At 42.2% G+C, this 19,325-nt stretch overlaps 1 protein-coding gene across 1 annotated transcript in view; it reads right to left on the bottom strand.

Annotated features, from left to right (window-relative positions):
* Positions 1-19,325, bottom strand: part of aass (aminoadipate-semialdehyde synthase) — a 100,027-nt gene that overhangs the window by 44,254 nt on the left and 36,448 nt on the right. Inside the window, exons 5-8 of the mRNA XM_080874085.1 lie at positions 6,830-6,897; positions 6,578-6,724; positions 6,400-6,478; positions 3,213-3,340 (exon numbers count right to left, since the gene is read on the bottom strand). Coding sequence (XP_080730211.1) covers positions 3,213-3,340; positions 6,400-6,478; positions 6,578-6,724; positions 6,830-6,897 — 422 coding nt within the window. The remainder of the gene's footprint in view (positions 1-3,212; positions 3,341-6,399; positions 6,479-6,577; positions 6,725-6,829; positions 6,898-19,325) is intronic.

The following is a 19,325-nucleotide window of genomic DNA, read 5'->3' as shown; positions in this document are numbered from 1 at the left end:
AAGAGGATTCCTTTTTTTTTTACTGTGCTGCAATTGATTTGTGCCACTAATTTTTATTCAATCTCCGCACAGGATATGCTTGTGAAGATGGAATATGGGGAAGAGCAGAAGTTCATTGAAGTTCCACAAAGTGATGAATGAAGGGCATGCATATTGTATTAAAGAAATAAGTGAGAGAATGCTGTTATTTGCATTTACCAGCTCACCTATGTCAGACCTTTTGATAAACAACATTCTAATGAAAGTGAGAACATGTATACTGTTACATCTTTCAGAAAATGTTTTGTGGTGCACAGTTCAGAATAAATGTTTTTCAAAAACCATTGCGTCTTTTTAGTAAATGTTTATTTCCAAAAGAAATTTCTAGAAGTTCAGAACAGTAAAATTCCCGCTTTTTAGAATTAATTAGAAGAAAACTCTTACGTAGTTAAACTAAAATACTCTTTGAGAGTTACTATATAAACTCTTAACACCTAGTTAGCATTAGTAAGTGTTAAATTATCAACTCCAGACAGATTTGGTGTTTAACACTAAATCAGAGTTAACGTACCAACTCTCCAAAAAGAGTTAAATTAACACTCTCTGGTGTGGACCCATATAGACACTTTAATAGTGTTGAAATCAAATCTGACAGTGTTAATTTGGACATGCCAGAGACAAACTTAACACTACAGCTGCAACTATCTTACTTAGGTTTTAATGTTGATTAATATCTAAGCATTGACTTTTTGAAAACCCAACCTTAAATATGTTGGCAATACATCGCTAAGTAGCTTATTATTTTAATGTATCTGACTGATTTCACTGGGTGACATTAATTCACGGGGCACATTCCTCATAAAGCAGATAAGACAGTTACAGACAGTTCCATCACACTGGAAAAAAGTCTTAAGCGAATGTGAGTCCAAATGGTGTGTGTCTCTATGTTAGCCAGGATGTACCCTGCCACTCGCCATGTGGCAGAGCAATAGTTCTCAAGGCCTTCTGAAGGCCAAAGTTTTTCTTTGGTTACTTTTTCACTCATTTTTTAGTCCAGTCCATGATGATTTTCAGAGGGATGGGTTTCTTGTTTGTTAAACCACTTAAAACCGACACATGATTTAAAGGCAAAAACACCTAACTCAAGAGATGAATGAATTATGGGTCTATGCATAATACAGAACCTAGCAAAGAACCAATTTTAAAATATAATATAAAAAGCTAATAACTAATAACTAGTTATTGGCTAATAGCTATTAGCCAATAACTTGCATATCTTGCCTGGTATGCATTACATTAGAAAAAGTCTTTTTGAGGAAACTGGACAAGTGGAGGACAAAAGAAGTGGCAAGCCTAAAAATAAAAAAAAACAAATCTACAACAGATGAACACTATGTTTTCCATTTTTCTCCTCAACACTAGGGCTGTTCGATATAACTATATATATATCAGATGATGATATAAAAACGTCTATCGTTTCATTTTACGCTATCGTTTGTTTCGTGGTGTCGCAAAATAAACTGTTTACAGCAATATTTTTTAATCGTTTTGATGGTCACTGTAGTGGCTATATTAATTTCTTAAAGTTCTCTCTTTCTCTTATATTTTATATAACCACACTACAGACGGACAAGCGCCTGTTTTTATGCGTTGTCGTTAGCAACAACGACGGTAACACCATCGCGTGTCCGCTTGTTTATGTTTCACATAAACCTTTCACAATAAAGCTCAAGATCCTGTTGAGACTTTTCAAAATAAACTGAATCACGTGAAAGAGCAGATTATTTACAGATGAGAATTAAAAAAGAGCCGCCAGGTGCTAAAAAATAAACCTTAGACTCAAACGTTAGAACAGGCTTTTCCCCGCAGCACGCCGTGTAATAAATACTCACAAAAAAAACGGCGCCCTTTACAACTTATGTCTAAAAATGTATTGTTTCATGCATCTGTTAAAACACTCGACTCCAGCTACATGATGCGCAGCTGGAAACACTTTACGCAAGACGAGATTCACAGAATTTACAGAAAATGTTACATTTTTGTGATTTATATCGTTATCGGGACGATAGATGTCTTATATCGGGATATGAGATTTTGGTCATATCGCATAGCCCTACTCAACACCATACCTAACCAACACCTCATCGTCTCCTCTGTTCACTTAACCTACATGTCCCTGAGGACACTCTCTGCCACTTCATCTAACAACTTCTGCATCCAGTAATGCCATTTCTGCATGCATGTACATTTCCAGAATTCCATATTCTTTTTTAACCGACATCCAACCTGTGGGTCAAATGCACTAACAATATTCACACCTTCATTTTCCAGCTTCAAATTCATGATGCTGTCTGACACTATTCTTTCAAGATTACCCCTACTCCTTTCCATTTGCTCTCTACAGCAAAGTAGAACAGTCCAAATCCAGTGCTACTGACCTTGCTACCCTTCCACCTGGCCTCATGCACACACAATAACTCACTCTTCCTTCTCTCCATGTCAGTGAGCTCTCTCTCTTTACCAGTCATAGACCCTCCTTTTAAAGTCCCAACTCTCCCCTCCATAATCACATACCTTACCCCTTTCCTTTCCCTAATCTCTAATAATCTATATAAAAACATAGGGATTACCATGGTAAACACAGATCTAGAACCCTGCAAGTGGGCTTTATATTTCTACTTAAATGACACATCAATACAGCATGTGTTTTGAAATGCCAGCACAACTTGACTTATTCATGTCTTATGTGGGCAGCACGGAGGTCAGCAAGAAGGTCCTGAGTTCAATTACACCATCAGACCGGGGTCGTTCTGTGTGGAGTTTGCATGTTCTCCCCGTGTTTGCATGGGTTCCCTCCGGGTACTCCGGCTTCCTCCCACCGTCCAAAGACATGCAGTTTGTGGGGATAGGTTAATTGATTAATCCAGATTGCCCATAGGTGTGAATGCGGGAGTGAATGTGAGCGCTGTCATGTGGCTGTCTGTCTCTGTGTGTTAGCCCTGCAACAGACTGGCGACCTGTCCAGGGTGTACCCCGCTTCTCGCCCTAGGACAACTGGGATAGGCTCGAGCACCTATCCTGAAAAGGATAAGCGGAAGCGAATGGATGGATGGATGGATGGATGCCTTATGTGTTGCTGACTGAAGTAGAGGACAAGGCCCCTGAATAACAGACGGGGGTTGGAGTAATGTTGTAAGCAGGCCTTAGTGACAGACAAAAATTAAGAAACTCACGCTGGTCCTGAAGTGGGAAGTGTACAGTTCTGGATGGATCTCGTACTCAATGGGGTCATAGATGCCGTCACTCTTTCTTACAAGGTGGTGGTGTCGGCTAAGGACGGTGGCATACACTTTGGTCATATCTGGCAAGAAAACATACAGTTTGCTCTAGTTAAATTACATAATATAACTTAATGATAGTGATAAAAACGAACAAACACAATTGCATAATAAAAGGTTGTAGGAATACAGTTAGCTTTAGCCATAAATTAGTATATATCTAATCTTAATGTCACATTAATGATTCTAGTAATATTTTGACTTAATCTTTAATGATAATACAGTGAACTGACTTTGAATCCTAATAATTAGAGAGGTTTACTGTGGTGCAGGGCTCTAGACTAACTTTTTGCCATGGGCGTACCGGTACGCCTAACTTTAAAAAGTTAGGCGTACCGGCACAAAAGTTAGGCGCACACAAATTTTATAATAATTTATATAATATAATGTGTTTTTCTGGATACACTGTGCTTTTTCAGCATTCAAAGATTGATGACACCGTGTCAGAGCACTGGCTATGAATTTCAGAAGGATCAGGCCTTAACTTAACAGAAAAGTGAGCAATAGTTCTTTTCCTATTGCAGCTAAATCCACTTCTGTCGTGCCTAGGCTGCTCACTAGGGCTGGGTATCATCACTGATTTCTATAATCCATTCGATTCCGGTTTTCAAAGTCCCGATTCGATTCAACTTAGCCTCAGACAGTCAGAAATATTATAATTCTGATCATTTATCAGTACTGACTTCATCAGAATTGTGAAAATCACAGCAGATGCCTTTGTGTGAAAGTAACTGAGAATAAAACACAGAAAAACATGAAGGAGATTTTCCTGGTCTGGCTTTTTATAGCAGATAACCTTAAAAATATTCTACAATGTTCTGCATATAAAGTTTAAATTTCTTCAGTATTGAACAACAGAAAAAACAGGCTTTCTTGTCCGAGGTCATTTAAGTGAAAAAAAGAAAAAGAAAAGAAAAAGACAGCAGCCACAGCGCTGTAAACAACGGTAGACTGGTGGGTAATAAGTGAATGAATAATACAGAAAACAGAGATTGGAGACGGGAAACTGTTCTTGAAGTATAGAGAGAGAGCTAGCTGTGCATGGAGTGTGATTTTAATAGTCGTGGAAGCAAAACAGCAAAATTCATGACGACATTGATCAAATGTGAAGCGCAGTTTGCTGCTTCTTTTGCTGCTGGCTCGGTGAATTTTGGTTGGAGAGACAAAACCTGCAGCTCAGAATCAGCGCAAAAAGACGTAAACACAGCGCGGACCGGACACATCAGAACCGCTAAGCTCCGACAGCGTGTCCGTCTACGGGCCGTCGGGTGAGAAAGCCAAGAAAGACAAAGTTGATTCTGATGCGTCGGTCCGTTCTGTGTTTACGTCTTTGTGTGCAATCCGTGTACCTGCTCTCATTTGCTGTTTGGTTGTTGTTGAAATGGTTTTGTGAGCTTTAATCTGAGAATCTGGCGTTTCTGGCAAAACACAGTTATATTTAAAAGTCGATTCAGGATTTAATGATTTGATATCGCTTTATTCAAGCTACTCACCTCCCACTTCCACCTGCACTTTCAACTGGACCACGGCCAATCAGAGAGGTCCCGCCCCTGACTATCTCTGATTGGTTTAGTCCACGATAGGGGCAAAATGTGTGTCTGTTGTTGACCACAGGGAAGGTTGCAGATTTTTTTTCTTTCTTTTTTTTTTTGCTACCCGCCAGTTGCAACCAAATTATTTTTTTTTAGTCGCACCACTGAAAAATTTGGTCGCATTTGCGACCAAATTGGTCGCACTCTAGAGCCCTGTGGTGGGATGTGGAGTTGTGTGTGGTGTGGAACAACAAAGGTAGATGGAAAGCTGCTCTCATAAAAGCAAAGGAAAACACTGCAAATAAATATCACTTGACTTGCCAACTTGCAACTAACCAGGGAACATCATTCATGTCTCACAGACTACAAGGACTGTACGAATTACTGGCATTAAATGTGTTCGGACCAACTTCTACCACCCTCAGACTGATGGGGTGGTGGAACGGCTGAATGAGACTTTAAGCTCCATGATTCGCAAGGTCATTTACGCGGATGAACACAATTAGGATTGCCAGTTAGACCCTCTTTCGTTTACAGTGAGGGAGGTGCCCCAGAGTTTCATGGGATTTTCTCCCTTTGAGTTACTGCTCAGCAGAACTACACTACTGCCCCTTGTGATGTGATAGCTCTGTTTGAAAAATCTTCACCGAGCATAACACCCCAGTAGATCTCAGACCCAGCAACAACCTCAGACAACAAAATGGAAAATCACTGGAAAACCACAATGTTGTGTATGTTATATGATGAGCAGTTCTCAGACCAATACATAGGAGGGACGAAACAACCACTCCAAAGGTACGTAGCGCCACAAGAGAGATCCAGGTCTTTAGGACAAGATTCAGCTATAATTTCACTTCAATGAGGGGACACACTGTTTTCATGATGCTAATATTCACATTTTGGACAGAGAAGATGGATGGTTTCAGAGAAGAGTAAATGAGTAAATGGATATCCACTGAATAGAGGTAGTGACCTACAACACCAAACAGGTGCCACCTATAATACAGTCCTGAGATCATTTTCCAAGTGATTCACCTCTAATTCACACTTTGTCTCATGGGATCCTAATGACTCACATGATGACAGAACGGGTCAGTGACTCTCAGTATCTCAAAGTTGACAACCCCACAAAAACAGGGATAGAGATGACAGACGTTTTATTATCATCATCTGGTATATTTTGTCATATCCCACAGCCCTAAAATAAATTGACAGATATTTTGTTTTTTTAGGTTCATGACTTTCCAATTTATTCACAGAGGCAAAACTAAAGGAACATAGTAAAAGTTTGGTTAATAGTAAGAACTTTTTGATCAATGTAGAAATTTATAAATGTTCTTATTTTCTAAACACATTTCATTTGTAATATAATCTGTAAGCAATGTTTAATTTAAGTCCTTGTGCTTTTTGTGGTATCCATGTTTTTCCACATTCCAAATAACAAGATCAGACAGACCATTTCCCCAAAGAACTTGTGTGTTTAAAGTGCTACAACCCACCACGGTCACTCCAACAGCTGAAAATTGCATGATGCTCAAAATATTTCATACCTCCTGTTTCAGAGACGTCCTTCAACTCGTGAGGTTCAACATATTCAACAGGAAGCTCGTTGATGATGTCTTGGGCTCCCTGCAAGAAAGAAAAAAGATGCATAAAATGAAACATTCATCACAAAATCCTCCTTAATGTATTTTTTCTGAGTGTTTGGTTGTGTCTAAGGTTTTGTACCTTGGAGACATTTCCTGTTCCAGTGAAGCAAAATGTGAGGGGTCCAATGGATTTGGGCATAAGCCCCATTGAAATTTCATACCCACAATCCCTGACTGCTTGGATGGCCTGGCTTACATTCCTATAGTTATGAGCCATACCAATGTGCTGGATATGAATCATGTGGAGAAAAGGACATCACATGTGAACTCTTTATAAGGACAAAGTTGTTTTTAACATTTTTTTGAAATGATAAAGAATGTCCACTCTTACCATAAACGGAGTGTGGTGGCCGAGAGCCAAGAAGCGCAGCCCCAATCCATGCAAAATGTTAATCATTCCTGAAGAAAAAGAAAGAGAGATTCATTTACTTCAAAAAGAACAATTTACTAAATAATAACACACAAAATAGTAATTTATAATGTGGTCATCATAAACGATTAAAATGACAGAAATATTTATAAGACAGAAAAACTGGTCATTAATTTAAGGTTAGAGGGTGATTTTTAGTATTCTGTGCCATTTAAGCTCCCATGACAGACTAACTATTGTATGCTGTATAAAAATACAGGCCATTCAAAATGGCTCAGTATGTATTTGTAAAAGCTTGCCTTACACCATCAAACTCTCATCTACCATAGAAAACCATCTTATGTTTGCAAAATTATGTTCTTAATTGTCTTCTAGTTACATGACTTACAGCTAGTTGTATATAGTTTTGGAGGGAAATCATCTACAAGAACCAGAATAAACAGCTTTTTCTATCTGATTTCTCAGATCTTTTGTCCCGATTTAGGTTCAGATAACATAATTATAAAGTCCAGCAAGGGCCAGGACAGTCTCCTAAAGATGATTCAGCTGCAGGATTGGGGTGCCATCTGTGCAGATCTTGCTCAGGAATGGCAGCAAGCAGTTGTGAGTGCATCTGCACACTCAGTGAGCTGAAAACTCTTGGAGGATGGCCTGGTGTCAAGAAGGGCAGCAAATAAGCCACTTGTCCCCCCTAAAAATATCAGGGACAGGCCGATATTCTGCAAGAAGTACAGTGAGTGGACTGCTGAGGACTCAGGTAAAGTCATTTTCTCTGATGAAGCCCCCTTCTTATTGTTTGGGGCATCTGCAAAAAGGATTGTCCAGATAAGAAAAGGCGAGCACTACCATCAGTCCTGCCTCAAGCCAACAGTAAAGCATCCTGATACCATTCGTGTGGGGTGCTGCTTTTCAACCAAGGAAGTGGGATCCCTCACAATTTTGCCAAAAAACACAGCCATGAATAAAGAATGGTGCCAAAACATCCTCCGACAGCAACTTCTTCCAACCATCCAAGAACAGTTTTGTGATGAACAATGCCCTTTCCAGCCTCTGATGGAGCACCGAAGTGACTGAAGTGATAATAACTAAGGGGCTCGGGGAACAAAACATTGACATTTTGCATCCATGGCCAGGAAACTCCCCAGACCTTAATCCAATTGAGAACTTGTGGTCAATCCTCAACAAGCAGGTTATGAAAGAATGGGTTGTGTGGGATTATAATATTATTTTATGCCATGTTAGACCCCTAATTAAAGATTGTGAATTATAGGGGGACGAGGCGGACGGGGCAAGGGTAAGTGACGGAAGTGACGGACAAGGTAAGCGACCCATGTTGTAGGTGACGTCAGACGCCGGAGATTTTGGCGGAGAAAAAGCAAATGGTAGCATAGAGTTTAACAAAGGTTTTTCAAGCTTCAGTATTACCAAATATACTAATCAATTGTCATATAACTAACAACATCTGTTTTATCATCTCTAACACCCTGGAGGACAACGGGGAGAGTTTAGACGCTCTCCAAGATTACATCGACCGCTGTTTTCAAGATTTAGTAATGAATAAGGCCCAGAGTGCATCTTCCCCGGCCAAAATTGAGACGCCGTCATCGAAGAGATGTCGCCCGGCAGACTCCCCCGGTACAACATCGCCTGCCGGCAAAGACATCGCAGACATCCTGGAGTCAATCGACAAGCGATTGTCCAGTTTCGATGCGAGGCTGTCCCTGGTGGAGATTTTACACCGGGAATTTAAATCTCTGAGAGAATCCCTGGAATTCAGCCAGCAGCAGGTGGAAACGCTTGCCGCTGAAAATGCCACGCTACGGGAGTCGGTCAAATCTCTCACCGATAACGTGACCCAGCTAAACATTGAAAATAAAAAAATAAAAGAGTCCGTTATCGATCTACAAGCCCGTAGCATGAGAGATAATCTTGTGTTTTCTGGTATTCCAGAAACTGCCGGAGAGGACGCAGAGGCAACGGTGAAAAGCTTCATTAAAATCCACCTGAAGCTGCCGGAGGACACCGTAAAGAACATCAACTTCGATAGAGTACATCGCTTGGGGGGCGTGCGGTCGCGGACCGGGAGACCACGGCCTATTGTGGCCAAATTCGGTCAATTCAAACAGAAGGAACAGGTGAAGAGTCGCGGCAGAGAGCTGAAAGGAACGGACTTCAGCGTGAACGACCAGTTCCCCAAAGAGATCCTGGAACGACGCAAGGTCCTGTTCCCAGTTCGACGTAGCTTCATCCAGAAAGGCTCCCGTGCTGTCATCGCCGTGGACTGGCTCTACGTGGACGGACAGCTCTACCGCGACCCCGGCACCACACCGTGGTTATATTGACTGCACTCCAGATAAGAACCCGCTACACTCTTTTCTTATTCATTCACACTTTCTCTTTTAACATGGGTTTAACCTAGTAATATCAATATGATGTCATAGCAGATATAACACCGTCACCCTCCGTCATTGTTTTAATTGGAATGTTTCCGTTTCGTTTCTTTTTTGTTGTTGTTGCTCACAGTTCATGTGGTTTATTTCTTTCTCTTGTCTTTCACTGCTGTGATCACCTACTTCCCCACTCACCTACAAACAACACCCTCTATTTCTCCATATTTTCACACCACGATCACGCAAACACATCAGCTCAACGGCAGCACATTCACAACAGCCTCACAGCACGCACAGACTTGCAGGACACATAAGCAAGCCACGCTTGTTCATATTAGTGAATATTCACACACATAGTCAGACTTATGGAGCCTCTCACCACACTTCTTTTTCTCTTTCTATTTACAAACAAGGGATGTTTCCACATTCTCTCCACCTGTCTAAACGAAACACCCAGCATACTTCATTAGACATACACACACAATTATGGGCATGCTGAGGTTTGTCACATGGAATGTAAATGGAGCTGGCTCCAGAGGAAAGAGGTTAAAGATATTTAACCAGCTTAAAAAACTACAGGCAGATGTTGTTTTATTACAAGAAACTCACAGACCTGTCACAGGTTTAAACGAACTTAAAACACCTGAGTTTCCTAACGTGTTTGCAGCCTGTTATAATTCTAGACAACGGGGAGTAGCAATTTTAATACATAAAAATGTTAATTTTACAGTACTCGATACAGTTATAGATCCAGAGGGTAGATTTCTAATTATTAAACTATCAATATTGAACAAAAAACTATGTATTGTAAGTATATACGGTCCAAATGTTGATGAACCCTCATTCTTCCACGGATTTTTTAGTGCACTCTCTGAACACCTTGATTGCACACTCATTCTTGGCGGTGACCTCAACCTTGGACTAAATGAAGACATTGATAGGCTCAACACAACAGGAACTCAGCGCAATTGGCAGTCCACAAATATAATCAAACAGAATATGAGCGACTTTGGTCTTTGCGATGCATGGCGCTCTCTTCACCCCACCAGTAAGGAATATACTTTTTTCTCGCATGTTCATCACTCTTACTCTCGTCTGGATTATTTTTTGGTCAGCAGCTCACTGCTGTGTGACATTTCAGACACTGAGATTCATCCTATAGCTGTCAGCGATCATGCTCCTGTATCTTTAACACTAATGCACAAGAATAACACTACGCCAAGAAAAAACTGGAGATTTAATATATCACTACTTAAAGATGAAGACTTTATTAAATATTTTAAAAAGGAATGGACTTCATATTTAGACTTTAATGACACTCCCGGAATATCTGCTTCTGTTCTATGGGAAGCAGGGAAAGCTGTGATGAGAGGTAAAATAATTTCTTTCTCATCACACAAAAAGAAAGAAGAAAACAAAAATATTCAGGAATTAGAAAAAAACATCAAATCACTAGAAGAAGCCTACGCGTGCGACCAAGATCAGGAAACATTGAACAAAATATGCAAAACAAAACTAGAATTAAATGAAATTATTAATAAAAAAAACCACAATTCCTTATACAAAGACTTCGCTTGCAGAATTTTGAACACAGTAACAAATCAGGTCGATTTCTAGCTAACCAGCTAAAAATAAATAAAGAAAAAACAACTATATGTGCTGCTAAAGATTTATCGGGGAACACAATATATGATCCTGGAAGAATAAACAACATTTTTAGGGATTTCTATGAAACTTTATACTCACCACAAATAAACCCATCTAAAAATGAAATTGATCTGTTTCTTGACAACGTAACTCTTCCAAAATTACTAGACAGTCAAGCAATGGAACTGGATTCGCCACTGACGCCAAGTGAACTCCAGGAAGCCCTGATAAGTATGCCCAATAATAAGGCTCCAGGTCCAGACGGCTTCCCTGCAGAATTCTACAAAGAATTCTGGATAATTTTGGCACCAGTATTCCACGGCATGTTGCAGGAAATCGAGGAAAATGGCAGACTACCACCAAATATGAATTCTGCCAACATTAGTCTCCTGCTAAAACCAGGCAAAGACCCTTTATTTCCCTCAAGCTATCGTCCAATTTCTCTTTTAAATGTAGACCTTAAAATAATCTGCAAAGCTCTCTCAAAGAGATTAGAGAAAATGACCCCCCTCTTAATTCATCCTGACCAAACTGGTTTCATAAAAGGTCGGCACTCCTCAACAAACACTCGTAGATTACTTAATTTAATAGACTACTCATACGATAAAAACATCGAAACCATAATATTATCTCTAGATGCAGAAAAAGCATTTGACAGAGTTAACTGGAAATTTTTATTCGCAACTTTACACAAATTTGGTTTTGGAAACTCTTTCATAAACTGGATAAGAATATTATACAATTCCCCAACAGCTCGTATCAGAACAAATGACCAGACATCCTCCAGCTTCTATCTCCTGAGGGGCACCAGACAGGGATGCCCACTCTCCCCTTCACTTTTTGCAATTTTTATCGAACCTCTAGCAGCAGCATTTAGACAGGCTACAACAATTAAGGGCATAAAATGTAAGAACATAGAACATAAAATCAGTCTCTATGCGGATGATGTGTTGCTTTTTCTGCAAAACACACAAACCAACCTCTCTGAGGTAATTACTTTAATAAACTGGTTTTCAAGAGTTTCAGATTATTCAATTAACTGGCCAAAATCTACAGTTCTCCCCATTAACTGCTCCTTCCATAATTCTTCCTCTGCCCCACTGCAATCCGGAAATATTAAATATTTAGGTATTAATGTCTCTCCTAAGCCACATCCCACTTCTAAAGAAAGTAGAAGGCGATCTGACTAGATGGAAATATTTACCCATATCACTCATGGGAAGGGTCGCCACTATAAAAATGATGATCTTGCCAAAAATAAATTACTTATTTTTGATGATCCCTAACAAACCATCACAAGATTGGTTCAGATCTCTGGATTCATGTATTTCCAAATTCCTTTGGAAAGATAAACCCCCGCGTATCAGCTTAAAAACGCTACAAAGAACCAAGGATAGAGGAGGATTAGATCTGCCTAATTTTCACCAATACTTCTTAGCCAACAGGCTTCAGTTCATCTCAGAATGGTTAAAACATACCTTCTTAGTTGAGCCCTGGCTAGATGTTGAACAGGCACTATGCAAGGATCTAGAGATTTCAGACCTACCATTTATTAGCTCAAACATCAAAAGACATGAATGCTTTAAAAGTATCAACATCAGCTTTTCTCTGACAGCATGGTGGGAGTTTCTAAAAATAACGGAGTCTTCATTAATCCCATGCAAACGTACACCTATCTGGAATAACCCTGACATATTACAAAACAATAATATGATTAATTTCCCAGAATGGAGTTGTAAAGGAATTAAATACTTAGAACATATATTAGAGGGAACAGAATTTATTCCATTTGACAGACTAGTTGCACAATATGGGATCAACAAGACAAGATTTTTAGAATATCAACAAATTAAATCCATAGTAAAAAAGAAATTTAACCTCAGTCAAGTTGAATTACAAACACCACTAAGTGCGGCACATTTTCTTACTCTTAAATCCCCCAAATTATTATCTAAAATATACAGAACACTTTCTAAATTAGATGAATCAATATCCCTTCCTATTGCAAAGTGGGAAGCAGATTTATCAGTCAGCTTAGACCAAAACCTCTGGTCTCAGATTTGCTTAAAAACCTTTAAATTAATTAAAAATCCCAGTCTGCAATTAATACAATACAAAATACTACATAGAGTGCACTATACAGGTCATCGGATGTTCAAGATGGGCTTTACATCTTCCAACAACTGCTCACACTGTCAAGGCAATACACCAGACAATTACATCCACGCTCTTTGGTTCTGTCCACCAGTGCAAAAGTTTTGGCGCGAGATATGTGAAGACTTATCAAAGTGTCTGAAATGTAACATTCCAACCTCCCCCTTAGTGTGTTTACTGGGCAGCTTAGATAATGTCACTTCAGAAAAGAATATAGCCCATATGATTTTCACTGCCCTATGCATAGCCAAGAAAACAGTCCTCATGAACTGGAAAAATAAAAATAATCTTAATTCTAACCAATATAGAAATTATCTATTAGATTACATTAGTCTTGATACAGCCTCTGCCACCACATCAGATCAATTGCTCTGGACTCCTTTTATCAGCTCCATCACCTAGTGGGGGTGGGGGGTCATAATTTGGTCCCGCCTTCACTGTTGTGATTGGTGTGGGGGTAGGGACAGGCTTAGGGCGTCGGGGGGTTCCCCAGAGGCATCTTCCTTGGGGGGCTCAACCCGGGGTAGCGGTCATGTCCGGTTGGGGGCTCTGTTGGCTCTCAGGTGACTGTTTCCTCGCGGCTGCGTGCAGCGGGGCTAGGGGATGGTCTGTGCTGACGGACGTGGGTTACTGACCTGGTAGCCTGGCTGGCCCTGGGTGGGTCCGGGATGGGCGTGAGGTTCTGGGGGCGCTCCGTCTCTGGGCTGGGGCCCGGGCCGGGCCTCGGGGGCTTGGATCCTGGTTGGTGTGTTGCCGGGGTTGTGGGCGGGTGGGTGCATGGGGGCCCGGCCCTGGAGCGGGGTGCCGCCGGTGCGTCGAACCACCTGGGGGGCTCTTCAACTGGTGGGGGAGATGGTCACATCTTGCAGGAGCTTTCCTCTCTTCAGGAACTCTCTCTGCAGGAGGGGGAGATACAGGAGAGGTGGAGGAAGATCTCAGCCTGGGCGTTTACTGTCTTATGTAGTCTGGAAGATGAGTGGATGGTGGGGTGGGTGCAGTTTTCTCTGTGGTGGGGTTGGGTGGACTGTCCCGGGCTCTGTGGGGCCGGGAGGCGCTGCTGCACTGGGCCCCGGTCTGGATGGGCCTGGGCCCCCTTTCCCTGGCGGGTCGCGGAGTGTGGGAGTGCCTACTGGGGTCAGCGGGGGAGCTGGCCCCAGGGAGGGGTTACCTGCCCCTCCCTTCCTTCCCTCCCCATCTCCAGCTGCCTCTCTCTTCCCGCTCCACCACAACCACCCACACATGCAGGGCCTTGGAGTAGGGGTATGTCACCAGGGTGCAGAGGAGGCTACCCCCCCCCCCCCCGTCCCCTTCTGGCTGCCTCTGCCTCAATTTTATCCCACAACTTAGACATTCACATTATTCACACTCTCATTACACATACATATAGGATCTTGGGGGTGGGCACAATCACGGAGTCCAAATTACCATCAGGGTGTACACCTCACCCCTGGCGTCGTTGCCCACCTCTCAATTTTAAATACACTTAGACATTGAGGGCTATCAGGAGGGACTATGCGCTTACCTGCTGCTCCTTGGCAGGTAGCTCCATGCCCTCCTGGGTTTTAATTGCACCTTAGAACACACATGCATCAACACTACAATGAGCGGGTGGAGGGAGGTTTGGAGTCTTCTCCCACCCCCATTCTCTGCGGCCTGCTGGAGCGGGAGGGCTAGGTGGAGTTGGCCGTCCGACTGCGGTCTGGAGTGTGGGGCCTCCCTGCTGCTACGGAGTCGGGGTGGTCTGCCTCTCCCCACCGCAGGGAAAAGGGTAACACCACCTGGGTCTGGCTGCAGTTCCCCCCTCCAGGAGCAAGGGTACCTAGACCCGGTTTGTAGAGTACGCTTGGGGAGTGTGATCGTGTGTACAGCGTCTCTTTATGTCTGTCTCCACGTTGGTTGAGTGTGGAGTGAGTGCATATGAGAGCATGAGGGGGGGAATGGATGTTTGTGTCTGTGTGTGCCTGTATGTCTGTGTCTATATGTCAGGTTGGGTATCAGACGCCACCTCTCTGGGGACACCTCAGGCCCTCCAAGGTTTGGAGGCCTATCTCCACCTACCACCACTTCCCCTGCCGGTGGCGGACTCCCTCAGGTGTCGGTGCGTTGGTGGTTCTTTGTGTCTGGGGGTGGGCGTCCAGGTACACACCGGCTCACTCCTTGGCGGCCGCTTATCGGGGCCTGGAGCCTGGGGCTCGCTCGGGCCCCTTCGGGGGTTGGGTGCCCCCGGCCTCTCGGCCTGGGGCTCGGTCACTCAGGCACAGCTGGCGGCCGGCGGAGCTCACGGGCGCGTCACTGCAACTCCCCCTGGCTTCTGCTCCGCGGCTGCTGAGTGAGCCCTCATCTGGGACTCTCCTCAGCTCTTACTGGAACAGTGGCGCGGCTGCCCCTCTGTTGGTCTTCCATGGTTTCTTGTGTTCTGGGGGCCTCTGGATGTCTGGAGTTTTGATCTCCTCCATACCTGCTTCACACCCTGGAGGACAGGGCTGTGGCCCCCCCACACTCCCTAGCAGATCGTTACATGGAGAAACCTTTGGAATACAAGCGCGCTGATCCACACAGGTATGCACACGGGTGTTCACTGCTCGTAGACCCAAATTACACCTTTCTTGGCTGCTACTTCGAAGCACATCTGTCCTGCGTGCTGCACAACAACATTGAATATTTAGTATTTACTGCTGTTTACACTTAGCTAGATTAATGCGATGGTGTTGTGTTTAGTATGTTGCTTTGTTTTTTGTTTTTTTTGTCTTTTTTTGCTTGTTTTCTATTCTTCTCTCAACAGGTGATCCAGGAGATTTTTTATTTTTTTTCTCCCCCCCTTTCTCACTGTCCCTCTCCCCTTCTGTTTTTCCTTTCCTTCCTCTTTCTTTCTCCCTTTCCTATCTCTCACTCATGTCTGTCCCGTCTGTAACATCTGAAAATAAAATATAATAAATAATAAAAACAAAGATCGACCAAATGGACCAATACGGCAATGCCACGATGATCCATTTGGCAAAGTAAATCCATTGGGTATCCTTGTTGGTCTTCAGACAACAATTCTGATGGCTAAAGAACCAAATGGGACAGGCGAAAAAAAAAAAAAAAAAAAGATTGTGAATTATTATGTAGTTTTAGTTTGCATTATTCTCCTGAATTAGAAGAAGGTGATAACTATTACATTTGTTAAACTGATTTGCATTACATTAGACTGCTGATTTATTGTGAATGAATGATATTGTTTTATGATGCATTATACTGCTGAGTTATAAGAAATACTGTTCGCAGAAAGTCATCGCCTTATTTGTCTGATTAGAAGAGAACAGAACATACTGGAGTTTTCTGCCCCATCTCAGCAGGAGCAGATAAACAGGGAGCCAAGGTCGTAGCTTAGGCGCTGTGTGAGAGAAAGAATGTGAATGTTTAGGCTTTTATGATTAGGTGGGGGCCACTAGAGGCTATAAGAGTTTGACCAATGCTCCACCATTTTGAGATCTGATGCTGTCTGCGTACAGTGTCCATCTCCCACGCGTGTGATCATTAAAATCATCGTTTGACTCAACCCGGCCGGACCAGTGTTGTTATTGTGGTTTTTCCTCTTGTATCCATCCCCAATATTTGAATCCGTAACAGTTTGGGGGCTCCTCCTGTGGTATTGGGGTGGAAGTTGGAGGTTTGGACGGTCCGAGGTTGTCGAACGGACAGACACAAGCCAGTGGTCTGACGTGAGTGGGCATAAGCCGGCTTATACAAAGGTAAGGCATTACCTGTTGAATCTATTTCCAAAGTGTGCCAAATTGGACATGATAAAATTAAAGTCTACTCACTGAAATTACTGGTAGATGTCTGTTTTGATTTTGATGAAAAAAATCTCATGAGTTAATGCAGTTAGAGGCTGCTAAGAAATTGAGTTAGAGGCTCAAGTGTTTAATGCAGTTAGAGGCTGCTAAGTGTTTAATGCAGTTAGAGGCTGCTAAGAAATTAATACAGTTAGAGGCTGCTAAGAAGTTAATGCAGTTAGAGGCTGCTAAGAAATTGAGTTAGAGGCTCAAGTAGTTTGGTAGGGAATTGGTCATTTTGTGAGGTAGAGGCTCAATTGGTTATATGGTGGACCTGAGTTGGTCATGTTGTGAGTTAGAGGCTCCATTGATCACTAGGTTGCACCTGCCTCAGTCACACTCTTGTTTCGAGGAGTTGACTGCTGTTTCAAAGTGTTATAAATTATTATAGGACGGCAGTTAGAGGCTGCTAAGAAGCGCATAGCCCGGAGGTTACGCTCCCTCCTGGCTGTGGACGCGCGACTTTGACCTGTCGGCGAACAGGGTTAGTTCAGTTTGGCTTAACTGTGGGGTACAGGGCATCCTGGAATAAGCTAGGAGTTAGAGGCTCCTTACCGTGTTAAACGGTATCTGCGCTTTTTTGGACACTGTTAAATTGAGTTAGGGAGTTTAGAAATGAGGCCAGATACAGTTGGAGGCTGATACTGGTTAATTGATCACAAAAAAGTTGGACTTTCTTCGGTTGGACCCGTTAACTTAAATTTGTCAAAATTGTGTAGGCGCTAAAGCTGTCGGGCCTGACAGTGATTGTAAATATAAGACGTCTTTGTAATATAAAATAGAGTTGTGTGTGAGACGAGACTGTGTGTGACGACAGCGCACTGCAGCGCTGCGAGCTATTTTTAGACTGTGAACATGCAAATGAGGTGGCTGCTGTGAAGCGCACAGAGGACTTTTGCTTGCTGTTTAGCGTGTTTTTGAGTTTTATAATTATGATTTGCAAATACTGTTAAAGACCTGTAAATAAGACGCTGATTTTGCTGATTATAATATTACAAATAAGGTTTTGAATGACTAGGGTGAATGTTTGATGTTTGGCTGGGTTTTGATATAGAAAAGACAAATCGTGCATGATTTAGACCGGCACTTCAGTCGGCAGGGTAAGATTGAGTGATAAATACAGCTGTGATTTGTTTCAGTTTTGTGGTGTGAAGCAGGATTTATAAGATTTTTAAATGACTCTTGGTTCAGTTCAATAATATAGGCAGTTACATTTGATTTATGGTTACGATTATTACTGGTTTTATACATTCATATTAATGGAGGATTGTGACTGAGAGTGTGGAGAGAGGACGTGAAGACGGCTTTGCAGCTGCTGGAGTGAGTAGCTGTGTGTGTGACAGGAACTCTGCATGCCCATAGAAGGCAACTGCCTGACTGTGTGAAGTATACACCCAGAGAGAGAGAGAGAGTTAAATCTAGGTAGATGAAGCGAATGGATGTTTTCAGAAAAGAAATACTAAGTGAATGTTTTAGTTTGTTAATACAGTTGGATTTCTCTCAACCTGGAAACCTGAGTACAGCGGCAAAAGGATAAACAGAATTGGGACGACAGACAGGCCAAGCTTTGTCTCAAAATTACAGCTTGACCTCACTTTGTTCCCAACCTGAAAAGAAGCTTAAAGGACATCTTCTCCTCCAGTTATCGGTTACCATCACTGGAAATTTTCAGGCAAGTTTTTGACTGAATTGTTATTGGCGCCATGTGCCCCTGAAATCTCACAAGCAGGCTCTGACTCCTGGCTGAAGACATGGAATGCTGTTATTTAAGGTGGGAAATCAAGATTTGGGAAACAAAATAAAAACACGCAAACAATCAGAGAAATGCCTCGTTTGATAAAAAAGTTAAATTAACCCACCTACAAACGCACACACACGCAATGAAGAAACAGCTTACATTCATGAACACGTGAAGATTTTCTAGCAAGGTTAAAGCAGCGAAACTTAACATACACCGGTTGTTAAATGATAAAGTTTATCCACTACTAACAAATAAACTCTCTGGGTTGCAGGACAACAACTTAACTTCAAAAAAAGACACTGGTCTGACCAACCAGTGATGACACGTCAAATTTAGTGGTTAAAAGAGTCAAATTGTGACATGTTTTCTGCTGATTGATTAATACAAATGATTACTGAATGAAAGAAAATTCCTTTTTGGGCTTTTAAACATGATCTTAAGAATTTTAACATGTACCTGTGTTGTCCTGTCAGCTTGGTGGGTTATGAGTTGATTATATAGTGAGAAAAAACAAAAAAAGGGGGAGAGAAGGCTGACACAGGGCCTGGTCCCGTTGTTTCTCCCCTCTCTGAATAACACAGCCAACACAACATCATTTTCCTGTTCGTCCGTTTTTGTTTTGTTTTTTCTCTTTATGCTTGATTACAGGCTGCTTTGTCGGCCCGGAAAGCCGAGGCTGACCTGGACTCCTGCTCTCCCCTCTACCA

This window comes from Rhamphochromis sp. 'chilingali', assembly GCF_963969265.1.
Source record: "Rhamphochromis sp. 'chilingali' genome assembly, chromosome: 2".
NCBI classification, from domain to species: domain Eukaryota; kingdom Metazoa; phylum Chordata; class Actinopteri; order Cichliformes; family Cichlidae; genus Rhamphochromis; species Rhamphochromis sp. 'chilingali'.
Note: the sequence above shows the minus strand (reverse complement) of the source record. Positions and strands in the feature narration are given on the sequence as shown.